The sequence below is a fragment of the Streptopelia decaocto genome (genome assembly GCF_964273445.1).
Source record: "Streptopelia decaocto genome assembly, chromosome: 6".
In the NCBI taxonomy this organism is placed as follows: Eukaryota; Metazoa; Chordata; class Aves; order Columbiformes; family Columbidae; genus Streptopelia; species Streptopelia decaocto.
In genome coordinates, this window is record NC_138660.1 from 28,485,319 (window position 1) to 28,500,932 (window position 15,614).

The window sequence follows — 15,614 nt, forward strand, 5'->3', positions numbered from 1 at the left end:
AAAAATTAGGTACTTCAGTCTTCGACAGGGATGATAAAGAGATTAAGAAACCCTTCTATTCTGAGTAATGAGAACCGATTCTGGAAATCCAGATTACGAGAAAAACTGAAGTCAAAGACTAAGTAAGAAAGGGAGAAAAATACACATTTACAAGTGCAAACAACCCATTTGATAAGTGGAGAAGAAATCTTTTAGGGCGATATGGCCCAAGTTTATCACCGACCCAGTAAAAATAGTAAGTGTTGTGCTTGTGTTAGAAAAAAGTGCAACTAGCTGCACATTCAAAGTGCTACTGCAGAGCAGCTGAAGTTGATGATGGTGAAATTTTGTTCCCTTAGAGACTTGCAGATGTCTGGTAACCAAGACTACATTTAGAGAGGACGTTTTTAGACTCTCTGCTCTGTCAAGACAGTATTTTCCACAAATACCCAGAGGTATTAAGTATGATGTGACTTCTGCTACATTTGGATGAAATTGTCCAGCAACTCCAAAAATTGAGGAGAAAGACTGTAAATAGTGTGACTGCACATACTCACTCTCCCAAAAGCATTAAGCTAACAAAAATAACCAGGACAATTCCGACAGTTCTGAGCAGTAAGCAGCTCTGGCTTTGGGGTGAAGGGTGGGATGCCAGCTGTTTAGCAGATACTGGGACAGAGGAATCGTTCTTCTGGGAGACGATTTTTAGTGAGTGTGAAATTCTCCATACATTTTAAATAGCAGAATCCAATTTGCACAACAGTTACTCATGGTCTACCTTCCCCTAACTCAGGGCTGCTCGCGGTCAGCGACTCCAGACAGAGGGAATCGGATACTTGCTCAGAGTAACTATCCAAAAAGAGACTGGAGTGCTTCAGGATGGCCAAGCTCCTGGCTTCTTTTACTCCATGAAGAAAGCTACTCAAAGAAGCTCCATGTTGACCGATGAGATAGCACAGCTTGCTGAACCTGCTTGCCATTTCCTGCAACAACTGGATTGCATTTGCATTGCCCAAGTTATCTGTAACACACCAGAATGCAAATTAGCTTACCTTACAAAAGGGCAGCACCCATTAATAAAGACAATTACCACAAGGTGCTGGTTGGATGTTTTATCAGCAGTTTCACCTCATGGTTACATTATCCAGAATCAGGAACTCAACAATTTTAGACCAAATACAGCTCAAATAATTAAGTTATTTTAGGTGAAACAGTCAGGAGAGTACAAATAGAGAAGAGTAACACCCTAGCTTTATCATTAAATTATATAATTACTTTTAAATTTTGCATAAAGAAATATGTTGTGGAGCATAGGGGAAAGAATGGTAAAGAAAATATCAAAATAAGTTCTTACCTAAACCTAAAAGAGGTCTAAGAATCTGAGATTTGATCTCACTCAGCTTGAAATAAAACCTTCTCTCAGTAGAAGCCAACTCATGCAAACTGGCAATATATCCCATTACGTTTTTGTCTACTAAGACCAAACAGTTGTCACCACCAGCTATCACATTGCTTATGTACCCTATCTGAAAGATGAAAAAGAGAAAAGAAAAAATAGCAGCTTTAGCATTTTTCTTTTTACACTCCAATTTCAAAATAGGGTGATGCAGAATAGAGCATATCCTTAGGAGCACTGAGTCACAGTAAGTATTAATTACCTACAGTGACAAACAATCCATTCAATACTGGCTCAATGCAGAACGGATAAAACTAGAAGAAACATTTATGTGCAACGCTGTTCATTTTCCCAGTACTGACAGAGCCTAACAGACAATAAACAGACCATGATTCGCACAACCATTTCATGTTAAGAGATACTGACCTAAAGTTCAATCACTTTTAGAATTGTGATAAACCTCACGCTTTATCAACAATGTTGACAGTAAATAGTAAAATTACATCAGCTATTTCTCCTATTGATTAGAAAGCAAGAGTAACAAGACTTCATTATTATAACCATGCTCTGAACTAGTCCTTTCTGGACCCAAAAGACATCAATTTATTGATAAGAGTAATATTATGGTGTCAATAAACAGAACTAGTACTAATAACTACACTAACACCACAGTGATATTAGTGTGGGTATTGGTAGGTACTTGCTTTCCACAGTAGTTTGAAGTAAAATTCTTCTCTAAGGTCAGCACAAGTGCCACTGACGTGCTGTGCCTACTCACTAATCCTGGTTCACATGCAATACCATAGAGTAATTCAGTCTCTGAGCTCTACTTTTATTTCCTTTGTTATTAAACAGAGGATTCCTTAGAAACTTGGAGCCAGAGTTGTTCACCAAGCAACCCACAGGCAAATTCTGATATGCGAGAGCCTACAAGTCCCCCTACAAGAGAAAAAGAAGGGAATGGCTACACCAATCTTGTAGAAGGAACACAAGCGTGTGCGTGTGTGCCCGCACATGCACGAACCCCGTGTCTAAATCCCTGTCCCTCCTCCAAACCCCTCCCCAGCTTGGGAAGTAGCAACCAGACCCAGAAGGGCTGAGACAAAGTGCTGTTTTGTACCCTCACCATCTCCGTTTGGTTACCTCAAAACTCAGGGTGCTCTGAATGGATACACACAACTCTGGGGAGGACATGAGCTGGAGCCCATGCTCCCCCACCTCCTGCCAGCTTCCAGGCACATACGAGATGCAGCCTGCTGAAGAGAATTCACAGGCACACCTCATCTCTCCCATAAACGTGCAAATGCATATTTTGGTGCCTTTGCTCAGTTCCCCCTTTACACCTATGAGAAAGGCAGGGGCAGAGAAGGAGATGGTGCAGAATTCAGGGGGACTTTCTGCCCCCTCACAAACGAGTTGCTGAGGAAGCACAACGAACAGAGCAGGCACTGCCTCAATTACTTGAGAAACAACAGGAAAATGAACAGCAAAGAATAAACACATGGAGACCGTGGTGAAAACAGAGCACAAGATACAGGTGCACTTCTGCAACATGCATGCATGGAAAGAAACGGATCAGATATGCTGGAAACACCTCCTTGTCTCTCAGACAGAAGGAAAGACTAAGAAACAGGCAGGGAAGAGAACAATACCAGTTAGGCCTCCTCTCTGCCCTCCGTAAGCTGTGCTCCGATTTGACTCGACACCCTTAAAGCTAGCTGAACAACCAGAGCTGTGCCATTTCCAAAAAGCACCAGTAGGACTGGCACTAACTTAGAGGAAATATCACTCACCTTACTACAGGATAGTAACAAAACTGGACTCTTAGTACAGCTATTTTCATGCAAATTATTGTCTGTTGCTGTCTCCTGGCCACTGTAATATAATCCAGGTTGGAAGTCTTCCTCATCTGCTAAGAAGACGGAATAATCTGCTCCTGCTGCTGTACTCCAAACACCATCACCACACACCTGAAATTCATGCAGAAGGAAACTACATTAGAAATCATCACCTGGAGCTGGAAGGAGATGAGAGAACTTAACTCTTCTAGCCACACATGCACATCATGCACCTGACAAGAAAAAATATTGCGATAACTGGTAATTTTTCAACTTCAGTGTCTCCTAACAAATACATTTCTTGCTTGTATACTGAAAATCATCTTTCTTTCCAGTCTTCATTCAAATGGCTGATATTCTGGCTTTAAAATATAAATCAGTTTTATTTTTAAATGGGCATCAGGTGAGCTAGATTAAAGCTGGGACACTATTCTCCCCTCTACATTTAACTGGGAAAACTACATTTGGAACAGGCAACATGCTGTACATTAATTTGCATAAGGCCTAAGCAGAAAAACTCTGCAGCCAGTGTTCTACTAAGACAAGTACCAGAAAATACAGCCAAGGGTCTAGTCTAACCCCAGATCACTATTTGGCTATTCACTCGATGTGAAAGTTCAAACCAATTGGAAAACCCACTGCCAACACAGCTCAGGAAATTAACAACAAATATGGTCGCGGTCTAGCAAAGCTGAAAATGCCAGAAGAACGTTGAGAATAAAAACAGTGTTCCGAGCTATTCAGAAGTTTCAGCACTGCAACATCGATATCAGAGAAACCAAATACAAGGAAGAAGTGAAAGCTTATATGACCAGTCACATTTTGCAGTTCTAGAACTTGAATGCAGTCAAAAACCAGTGGAAATCTGTGCAAAGGATTTCTTGGGTAGATTTTCACAAGCTCATCTAAAGATCATACTCACCGTATAAGCTAAAGAAATCAAGGGCTCTATTAGTATATAGCACAAAGATACAGAAACAAGGTCTGTTTTCAGAAATTACTTTGCACTCGTATAAGAAGAGACCCTAAACTGAAAGAAGAAAAATACAGAAAACAGAAAGTACCTTTGCAAGACGAGGGACCGTTGTTGGGGAGTTCAAGTGACCAAGCTGACCAGAGCTATTACTGCCCCATGAATACACCTGTAAGAAACAGAGCTAAACTTGAGTATGTAAGATGATATACATGGAAACATACATCAGTGTGCAAACACACACAAGTCAAGGGTATAAGATTCATGTACCAAGAAGCACTTCCCTAATTTCCACTCTCTTCCTATATTCTCAAATTGTCTTCTCACATTCAGAAATGGAATGCACCAAATAGAGTCACTGCAATCTTAAACCATCATCTTGATGGTACATGCAGAACTTTGGCAGGAAGAGAATTAAAATTCCACACTGCTTCCAAGCTGCCTCCCACAATCCGCAACACAAGTTTAGAAGCAAAACAAAGAAAAACCTAGAAAACACCAAACATGATACTTATATCATAGATAAACAATAAATGATACCAAGCACTTTCACCTGGGATTTGGCAGTGAGTGCTAAGGAATGATTGCCACCAGCAGAGAGGTGAATCACTTCTTTACCATCTAGGCTTTTCACACACAGCGGCTGAAGTCTGGTGATCCCCAGAAGCCGGGTGGAGGAGAGGCAGAAGAAATCAAAAGATTATCAGAGGTATTCTTAAGACAAAAAACAGATTCCAAGTTTGTTTGTTGTTTGTTTGTTTGTTTTTTCCCCAAAACAAAGCAGAGAAAAAAAAAACATACATGGGGTCTTTTGGCAATGAACCAGCTTAGTCAAAAAGGTCACGAAAGGCAAAAGTTGAGGATAAATCTCACCCCAATTTGGACAAAGTTAAAATATCACCAAAACTCCTAAAGGATTACGTGGGAAAAGTCACAACAGATTGACACTCAGTAACAACATAGCAGAAACCACGCGACTTGGAGGAACTTAGTCCACAACACAAAAGAACAAGAACACGATGCAAGGCAGTTGTCTGAATCTGATGAAGTTGAATACTCGTATTTCCTAGTGACCTACTCAAAACATCTATCAGTGGAATCTCACCTCGGCAGAACGTCGCCATGTCCCAGCTGTCCTTCCTTCCCCTTTCCCCAGCTCCACACCTCCGTTCTTAGAGAAGGTAGAAGAGCATCAGCCTCACCACTGTAGGTTGGAGTCAGAGCTACTGTCCTCATTTTTGCCCGCCCTACCTTCCGGAGAAGCCTTGGAGAAACTGAAAGCAGATTGAAAAAATTGCTCATCATTCTGGGGAAATGTACCACTCAGCCTGTGTGTTACACAGTAACGGTACCATCTGATAACTGATCAAGGCTTCTTAAAGAGGTCTTAATGAAGATTGAGAGCAAAGGCTGACAGGTAAGATGACAGGTTATTGATACACAGAACGTATGTGCTAAAAGGAGACAGATCTCAATTGTTGTCAGCTATTAAAGGTTAATAGGCACATGAGAGTTATACTGAAGCAAATGAACCACAACAAAGTATACATTAAAAAAAAAAAAAAAAAAAAAGGTATGTTTTGAAAGAAGATATACCCTTGCAGTGAACAAAAGATTTTAATACTGCCTAACGTCTCCTCTCAGATCCAAGATCACTATAGAACTAAACTACGCACCACCCATTCAGAGCAATTAACAACCCCGAAATCTATGAGGGAAGGTCATTAACTTTGAAGTCTGGCAGTGGGAACTGGAATATTTCTGGGTCCCTGGTGTTTGCAATAAGATGCCCAGACTACTACCATGTGTTCGCTTCACCTTACTTGACCAATAAAGAACATTCCTCACGCCACTATGTTTTCGGTTTCCTTGGCACGCAGCATCTGCTAGTCTTCACTCCCTCCACCGCCTTCAAGTCCTAAGATATGGTTTATCATTCATAAATACCTTTGGTAGGTGATTAGATTTATGCTCAATAAATGTGTTTTCTTTTCAGTTATAAACCTCCACACTACTATAACTTTTCCAGACTCTTGGATTTCCCAGCGCGCTTCCTTACCTTGTGACAACAAGCCAGGCAGGGAAAGTCTCCGACTCCCTCCTTCCAATTCCTCCTCTCTGATGTCTACTAAACTGGAACTCTTCTTCCCCTGCATGGATTCCAGCCTGACCTGCTCTTCTCGACTGTCCTTCAGAGCCTCAGGCCCCGGGGACCCGCCAGCAGACTGAGATGCTGGCTCACTTGAAGAAGTGCCATAGAAGTTCATGACTTTCTTCAGGGACAACGCTCCAGCTTCATACGTAGCAGCCACTCTCACGCCAACTGCTGATGCGCAAGAGGCCACCAAGCTGTTCAAGGCAGATGTGCTGGTACCCGGAGGGCCAGGGATACAAGCACCGAGTTCTTCTTCTTGAGAAGGCTAAAACCAAAGGAAAATTCAAAATTAACAGACAGCACATAACAGTAAGATGATGATAAACACATTCACTATTCAAACTATATGCTATACCGAATGAGACATTAGGAGGAAGCTTTTTATATTTATATGTACATCTATTCCTCAGAATCACATTTTTTAAGGTAGGACCAAGCACCATTTCTACGTGGTCTGGGCTTTGTCTGGCACACTTGTCTTGTAGCTCATCCATAAGAGACTGTGGGTCTGTTTTTTTGAAATTACCAAGGGAAAAAAGAAAAGGATCTTTGCAAACAAATGTAAAAAGGGATTTAATTTCAAATAGGCAAAAGAACAACAACTGTATTTACACAATGTTTAGCGCTCTGAAATAAGTTTCCCTCATAACTTTGCTGAATCACCAAGTTACTGGACAGTTTGTTTTGGTTTTAATACTACTTTTTTCCCCCCCCCAATCAGAGGCCATAAGAAAAAATCAGCTTTTAGGCACTGTGAAATTTATCTCACAGAATAACTGTGAATTACTGATAGTAACTATAAAAAAAATTAAAAATCTACATAATACTTCTGTATTTCCCATCCCTGTTTATAAGTTTATGCCACTTCTGTATGATTAACACTAGAAGTCTTTTGGTCAACACTTTACCTTTACAATCTTTACTTGCATCAAGAGTTTTTTAACTGATCGAGAAATTCGATTTCTGAGGGATTTGTTCCACATATAGCAAAGAAAGTCTTACCTTAAAGGTAAATTAGACAAGTACCAGCTTCCTGCCCCACCCAAGCAGGAAACCCATGCACCATGAAACTGCTAGAGAATGGGAAATGGGCTTACACGGTTCTGGAGAGACTAGAGCACTGGCAAGGCTGCTCAGCTTAAAGGCTTCCTATTGAACAAGAACTCTTTCACTTAAAAATTGAGAACCATCACAGAGAAGAAACACTTTGAAACTGTAGAAACTAAACTAACATTTTTTCGTTTGTGAAGAGAGTAACATTGTCACATATACAAGAGTTGCAGCAGATTAAGAGCTTGTTACTGGGTACCAACCTGCTCAGGTTCTGTGCAGATGTTTTTCTCCAGGTTCTCATTTAATGAGTGATCTGATAAACTGATGAAGTACTCTTTCACTTCTTTTTTCTCTGGGAACAAAACATTTCCAGGGCTAGAAATTCCACCATCTTCCTGCCCGTTGTTGCTGGAAAGCACGCTTGCTCTATCAGATTCTAAAGCAACAAGGGTATGCTCTTCCACAAGTGGTTTCTGACAGTCTTCGCTTTGGCTACCTGTTATACTTTTGCCTTCTGGGGTCTCCGAGGAAGGACAGAAGCCACGGCTTTCTGGTGGGTTATCAGACAGTGCTACCCCCAGCGGGCAGCAGTGACTATCTGAAATGATGACATGGTCTTCCTTGTCCGTCATGGTGATGAGGAGCTGACTGCAGTGGTTGCACCTCTCCGGGATAGGCTTCATCTCCTGCGCAGGAAGACACTGCACCAGGGCCAAGCTGTGGTGCGCTCCGCAAGCGATCTGGAGCACCACACGGCCTGCCAGGTGCTCCACCTTCTGCGGCTTCGTCACTGGGAACGTCGTCGTTATGAGACCCAGCTGGCAGCCGCTCCCCCAAGCCCATATCTCCCTGCTCAGCGACAGGGCCAGCGTGTGCTCCTCTCCACATGCCAGCTGCAAAATCCTTACTGACAACAGAGGGCTGGTTTCGGAATCAGAAATACTGATGGGCTGTGGCTCCGGCACACACGGCTGATCAGCGACTGCACACTGGCCAGCAGAGTTGCTCCCCCACATGTACACCACGCCGCTTTCTGTCACGGCTCCGTTATGGAAGCTGCCAGCTGCCACTGTAATAACACGATGCCCAAGCAAAGTATTTTCTAAGACAGGACTCCCAGCACATGACTCCTCCAGTCCTGATCTCCAGGGCAGCTTTCCAAAGCTGTACACCTCTCCACCTGAAACAAACACACAAACCGACCAGCATGAGTCTAATGAACTCAAACCAACACAACGAGAGAGAAGGCACTTATATCAGGCTCGCAGATGACCTGTAACTTTCTTTTTCTGAAGCTAGGTTTCATTTAAAAGTTTAAATTATCTTTCCTTCAAAAACACCAGAAAAGAGTCAAAGTAGCAACTTGCAGTGTATTCTTTACAACTATTTGCCCACTGACCAGTAACAAGTAAGGACCAAGCTACGCAAACACACTTTTTTGGATTCCCAGTGCCAAACTGCTCACCAACCAAGCCTCACTCTAGTGCATCTGCTAGTTACACATTTTTCCAGAAGCACAGAGAAACCAAAGCTCTTACACATCAAAAGAACCTCTTGCTGTACTGTACATCACAAGAAACATCATTTTAAGTTAATATGGCTCAGATTACTTACCAAGAAATTCAGAAAAAAAAAAATTGCAAAGACGACAATACACATATATAATTTCTACTCAAACATGGCTTTAAGTAACTTAAGAACTGGCAGTTAAAAAAAAATCTAAACATTTAATAATTGTGTATGACACAGAACAAAATATAATCCAGAAGAAGAAAACTTGACAATAAGTAAAATTTCCTACTGCTTCAGCTCTTTGATTTTCAGATGCTTTTTACCTTCTGTTAGCAGCAAGCCATGCTGTATTCCAAGGGCCGCCTGTAACACAGTCTTTCCGCAGAGGCCTGGGAGCCTTTCTGGGGTCACGGAGCAGGAACCAGCCTTCCAAACATAGACCAGGCCTCTCTCTTTGGCTCCTTCTGCCTCTCCTGAGCTACAGAAAGAGCAGAGGAAATACAGAATCAGCTTGCCGTTGTCCGTGGTTCAGTAATGCACAGTTTGCTTTCTACACAGGTAGGAAAGGTTTAGTAGTTCAGGCATTACTTTTAATTTCAGGAAGTCAACATATTTCATTTACAATGCAATAATCTTAATTTCAATGTTATTTAAATGAAAACCAAGTATTTTCTATTTGAAATCACTACCTTTGTTTTTCATTTGTACTTTACTGCCTGAAAGGCAGCTGATCTTGTCACTTGTACACTTAAAGACACATTTACTCACAACTGATATAGGCTTTATATATTTGCTGCTCACAGTGAGGAGATCAAATTAACACACATTTCTGCCCCTGGATGTGGAGGGAACATCCACCATGCAGGAAAAAGTAGGTTTAGCTCCTTATTTGCCAACAGTCAAGTCATTTACTCCCCACACAAATCAGCTCCTGCAGCTTTGCATGTACTTGTGAAGTTAAATATATAAGGCAGCAAGAAAAGCTTTGACAGAATGGCAATCTTTGTCTAGAAAAATGCAACAGTCAAGAAGTCTTCTAAAATTCAGATAAGTAATTTAATCCAAGCAACATACATAACATTAAAACTCAGAGTCCACCCCGCGCTTTAAGGGCATAGGACTTGTGTTTAGAATAAACGTAAATTTAAAATGAACTAATTGAGCATATATAGGCCAAGAAAAGTTACAGAAATCCACCATCACTGTTAGGGCATTTACCGAAAATCAAAAGACAGGTTTTACTCAGACGGGCAAAGCACAGTGAAGAACATACCATGATAAAATAGAGAGTTTGTCAACATATTGTGCATTAAATTCAGTCCAAAGCTTGATATTTGGGCTTTTATCCATTTAATAAGTCTTCAGAGAGCAGTGTAAGACAAATTTGGACATTCGCACACCCGCATTTATTACAAGACACTGACTTTCCACCCTGAAAACACCTGAACTGTCAGGTATCTCGGTGTAAGAAACAAGGAGCAAAAGAAGAGTCTACTGCAGGGCTATTGAGCCCAAATCCCAACTGTCAGGGCAGGTAACAGACAGGATTTGCTGTTTGCCAGAGCACATTCCTTTCAAGTTGCCAGCCTACGGATATCCCTCCCCAAGTCACAACAGTTAACCTAAGAAAGAAGCTGCTGTTGTAGTACGTTAAGTGTTCCAGACATAGCTGAAACTAAGGTAAGTTACTCTTCCTTTTCCCTTTAGTTTAAGCTACACGACGAGTGTGCTGACAAGACAGAACAATTGTACAGGGTGATCATGGGTTGGCACATCGTGGGGAGCCCCCGGCTGCACCGAGCTGCTCGTTCTCACCTGCTGTCCTGTGAGTCCATCTGTCAGTGGCAGCACTCCATCACCACACGATCATTCCTCTTTAAAGGAACAACACAACTGCCACAAACTGCAAAACAGAAAAAAAAAAAACCATTTAATTGCAAATAATATCAAATCTAAAACATACCAAAAAACACAACCCACGCCACCAACAAAACCAAAAAACAAAGCTTTAGATGCTGTGTTAAATAAAGTGGTGCTTCCCCAGCATGAGGAGGGTGCAAGTATTTGGTTCACTCCCACGGAGCTGGCAGACAAACGCTGACCAGCCAGACTCGTCCTACCTACTCCTCTCACAATGGGTCCAGTGTAAGGACAGACTGAACGAAACCTCCTTCAAAGGCACAAAGTAACCTCAATCTCTAACTCTCAGGAAACACCAAACCAATCAATTTTCAGTCTAACATTATACAGAATTCTATGCTCAAGCTAAATGTATAAGGTAATCAGATTTGTATGAGCAGAAAATGGTAAAGAGCTGAATTCACCAGCATGTTCCCAACCCAAAGCACATATTAACATGGAAAGGCACAGTTTTATTCAAGCCCGTGCAGAAATGCACAGAGGCAACTAAGAATTCACTAAGACCATGGAAACCAAGGAGAAAAAAGGAGCTGCTCTTCTGCTGCTTTCATCCTTCCAGATTTTGAATTTTGCAAATTCAATCTCACATCTTTCCATCTTTATCAAGATACCTTAGTATTACTTGTAATAAAACACAGCTACAGTTAATCTTTGTTTCTCGCAATCTGTTTGGCTTTTTAATATTGCAAGAAGTGTCATTTCCTAGATCTACTGCCTTACAGGGTGAAGAATAAAAATGATAGTTACATTAAAGCATTAAAGTGTATAATGTTATTTATTCAAATAAAATATGTTTAATACATAAATTCTTTAGACGTTTTGTACTATTATAGTTGCTGTCTGATATCCACTGAAACAAAACCAGAAAATCATTTATTTAATATAACGGTCTTTTAAGACTACATCTCCAAGAAAAGATCCTGAGGAAGTAGAGTGAAGCTCTTACATAAAGAAAATAGAAATAAAATATGGCCAGGCTTGTTTACAGCAGACAATATATGCAAACCTGTAACTCGCATGCAGAAGTTTTGATTCACACTTGGAAACAGTAATCAAGTTAATAAATAATTGAAATAACTAACAGAAATTCCCACACTTTCATTTGACTGCTGTGAATAATGAAGTACCAGGCAGACCTTTATAGACAGAAACAGCAACGCATCATACCTAACATTTCCAGTTTCCCAAATACAGGACACTAAAAATAGTGATTTACACTTCAGAGTTGGCAAAGAACAGATCACAAAAAGATGAAGAGCCATGAAAATACGAAATAAATTTAATATGATAGAATAGTAGTGTGGTAAGTCATAAACACCTTGGTGAAAGAGAGCATACTTTCTAGGAACAGATACACACTGTGGCACACTCATCAGCAGAGATAATGCTTGCGAGACACTTCTGTCTCTTCTTCAACTGAAAAAGAAAAAAGGGGAAACAAACAAACCAACCAACCCACCCCCAACTGTAAAAGTTAACTTTAAAAATATTAACAGAGGAAGACTCAAAAAATCCAATGAAACTGTCACACAACAGTTCAGCAACAGAGGTGTGGGTGAAACATCACAGGAACATAGAAGCACGTTTTTGGAACTTCTAAGTTTGTGATGTGTTCTTGCTCCAAGAAAGGACATCTGTGGGTTTGCCTCTTTGGTTTTTGGGGGTTTATTTGTTCGGGGGTTTTTTGTTTGGTTTGTGTTTTTTCGGTGTGTGTGTTTTTGTTACAATTAATTCTCTCAAAAATGCGGCACCTCTCCTCTGTGAAGAAGCTGCAGCTTCACATGCAAACATCCAACGAATTAATAAGATGAAGAGATGGGAGCTCTGACAGCATCAACAAAACATCAACAATTCTATCATTTACATTTTATATACTTAGTTAAGACCAAGGAATTGAGGCTTAAAATTCTTGGCTTCTATAATTTAGGTTTGGGGTTTAAAAAAAATATTTTTATTTATTTTAAGGGCTCAAAGAATTTATTTCATTTTCACGAGCTTCAACTGCACAAAAATTGACTGTGATTCTCATGGAAACTTCTGATGATAGCGAAACAAAGTGAAAGCCAGCCATCTGATGAGCTGTTTTGCAAGATCTCCCTTCAAGGCCCAATTGAAGAATGATTTATGTAATTATTAAGTAAGAAGGCTGCAATACGGATGGACTAAAAATGAAGAGAGTGACATGACAACAGTGATTTTGTTTTCTTCACAAAAGCTCACACTTACGGTTGCATTACTAGACATTTATGCATATTAGGGAATATGACACTCAAAGTGGTTTATTTTCACAAGCGAGACCTCTTTAACATGCTTTAAAAACCTTCTCAAGCTCAGTGCAAGTTTTCATCCACTCCTAAGACAGCACAACATTATTCAAATTTCACAGCTAATACAAAATACAAGTCATTTGGTCACAGCTACAAACCAAGTAAAGTAATTATGAATAGAAAGTTTCTTCCTCCCCATAGGAATACGCGATCTTCCTTGCTGATTTTCACATTTATATCATATTACGGTACAGCACTACATACACATAATTTCTTTTCCACTAAGATGACCTACACTGTTATTAGGAGCGAACGGCCAGGCACAACCCATCATTCCCATGGTACGGAAGGTCAGTACGACACTGACACCTGCTCTGCCCAGACGTTTACTTGCTATGTTTTCAGCAAGAGGGGAAAATAAAAGCAAGGGGTGCCAACCAGTGCCAAAATGATGAAATGGATTTTTGTTACGGACAGATGGTCACTAAGGTGACACTGATGCCATACTGCGAATTCAAACTCTGCAGAAATCTAACGCCACCACAATAGCTGCTGTGGAGTCAACATTATTGTCATGACCACGGGCCTGCGTCCTTCACTGGACATTGACTGTTCTTTAATAAGCATCATAATTTTACATTCAGTGCTCAACAGGAACAACCAGTATGGCCCTGACTTCCAGAAATACCAGGGCTCCCATCAGCCTTATGTGCTTATTTACCTGCTGCTGTTAATAAATACTACAAACACTTCGACAACTTTCAGACATGTTCACAAACACACTGTTAATAAGCTTGTTGCACCGTATTTAGCGATAAATGACACTACCAAGACTGCAAGTTTGTTATACAAGATTATCCACCGAGGTTCTGAAGGAAGTTACCTGCAGTTCCAAACAGCGTTGTCAACATTAGTCTTGTGTACATGTATCTCATTTATCATTGCCAACTGTGGTTCATATATAATGCATTACCAGCTCAAGAAGTCCTTATGTTTTGGTCAGCACTGACTAGGACCAACCACTGTTTTTAAACATTGTTCAATTAAGATCTGCTCAGAGTAATCCAAAACAACTTGCTAGTAAAAGACAGCAGCGATCTCTTTGGATGAGGACGCAAAGCTTCTAATGCCAGATCCAGCAAATGAGTGATGGTAGCAAACAAGATGTAACAGTACAGGAGTCAGGAACACAAAACTAAACCACAAAAACAACAAAGAAGGGGCCTAGTATCAGCCAAAAGAGCAGAGCTGAAACCCAGCTGCTTTAGTACATAATCAATAATTTAAAATTGACCAAACTCAAAGGGGCTTAAAAATGTCTGAATAGCCCTTCCTCCTCTTTTTATGTTGGAATTACACCTTCTAAATGCAGCAGACGCTCAGGTGCCCCCCGTTCCCCAGCAGCAAACCCGCAGGTGCCCAGCTCAGGTACCTCCCGGGCCCGCTCCCGGCGCCTCACCCGCCGCGGTGTGTCCGAGGGGAGCTCGGTGAGCAGGGGCCTGTTCCCGAGTGCCCCCGCAGTCCCTCAGCTCACCCTCCGAGGCGGGGAAGGGGACCCGCTGCTCCTCACAACCCCCCCCGGGCCCTCCCCACCTGTTTCCCCGCAGCCGGGCCCGCACCTGCCGTGCCGGAGCGGCTCCCGGGGCCGCGGCTCAGGGGGGACGGCGGAAGGGACCCGGCGGCGGGAACAGCCTGAGGGGGCTGAGGCGGCACCGACGGACCGGCACCCCACGTGACCGCGCTCCACCCTTCCCGCGCCGGGCGCAGATCAGCTGATTCACGCGGGGGCGCCGGGCGGGGCCTCGGGAGCAGGGGGCGGGGCCTCGGGGGCAGGGGGCGGGCCCTCGGGGGCAGGGGGCGGGGCTCAGAGGCGTGTAAAGAGGCTGCAGTCTCGGGGTGGTGCCTCGAAATCGGTAGCGACGGGTCCTTCCGCTGGACAAAAGAGGCCGAGCGGCGCTCTGAGGCAGCCGGGCGCAGGGAAAGCACCTGCAGGTGTGTTGTAAAATATGAAAGGCACAAATAAAGCCCAGAGCTGCACCCTGCACGGGACACCTGGTCGGTAATGAGCGATCAACAACACCAGGCTGGCCTGTGCTGCTCCAGAAAGCTGCTGGTTTCTATACGTGCACACATCTTACAAAATGCATGTAAAATACACAGGCATATTTATGCATGCACTATATGTATACGTTCTGTAAAGTGCACTTTTTACATTGTATCAGCAGCGAGCAGACTTGTCCTGACCTCACCTGGTCTTTCCCTTTCAAGACTTTGGTTCTGTAGACAGGAACAGGCTCTGCTGTACAAACTCCTACACCTTCAAAGGACAAGAATTAAACATTTCTATTGCAGCGTTTCCTCTGCCCACTGAAATGAACAGTGTTACTTTGTTTTCAGGGCTACCAGCTACTACCATGCTTGCTTCATTTACCAGCTCTAACTAGCAAAAAATTGCTATTTTCTCTTTGAAACAGAGAAGTTCCCCTCTGGTCCTTGACTCAGAACCTACCCAAGATCATAA

At 42.2% G+C, this 15,614-nt stretch overlaps 1 protein-coding gene across 5 annotated transcripts in view; it reads right to left on the bottom strand.

Annotated features, from left to right (window-relative positions):
- Positions 1 to 14,848, bottom strand: part of ALS2 (alsin Rho guanine nucleotide exchange factor ALS2) — a 32,459-nt gene extending 17,611 nt beyond the window's left edge. For 2 of the 5 annotated variants that reach the window (XM_082056639.1, XM_082056635.1), the window contains exons 1-11: positions 14,713 to 14,848; positions 10,722 to 10,809; positions 9,230 to 9,384; positions 7,655 to 8,574; positions 6,246 to 6,606; positions 5,292 to 5,460; positions 4,740 to 4,836; positions 4,278 to 4,355; positions 3,169 to 3,345; positions 1,334 to 1,505; positions 820 to 1,000 (exon numbers count right to left, since the gene is read on the bottom strand). In XM_082056639.1, coding sequence (XP_081912765.1) covers positions 820 to 1,000; positions 1,334 to 1,505; positions 3,169 to 3,345; positions 4,278 to 4,355; positions 4,740 to 4,836; positions 5,292 to 5,460; positions 6,246 to 6,606; positions 7,655 to 8,574; positions 9,230 to 9,384; positions 10,722 to 10,741 — 2,330 coding nt within the window. In that variant the 5' untranslated portion in view covers positions 10,742 to 10,809; positions 14,713 to 14,848. Of the gene's footprint in view, positions 1 to 819; positions 1,001 to 1,333; positions 1,506 to 3,168; positions 3,346 to 4,277; positions 4,356 to 4,739; positions 4,837 to 5,291; positions 5,461 to 6,245; positions 6,607 to 7,654; positions 8,575 to 9,229; positions 9,385 to 10,721; positions 10,810 to 12,144; positions 12,196 to 13,976; positions 14,210 to 14,552; positions 14,573 to 14,712 lie in introns of those variants that run through there. The other 3 variants (XM_082056637.1, XM_082056638.1, XM_082056636.1) reach the window with 3 other exon arrangements.
- Between the last annotated feature and the right edge of the window lie 766 nt (positions 14,849 to 15,614).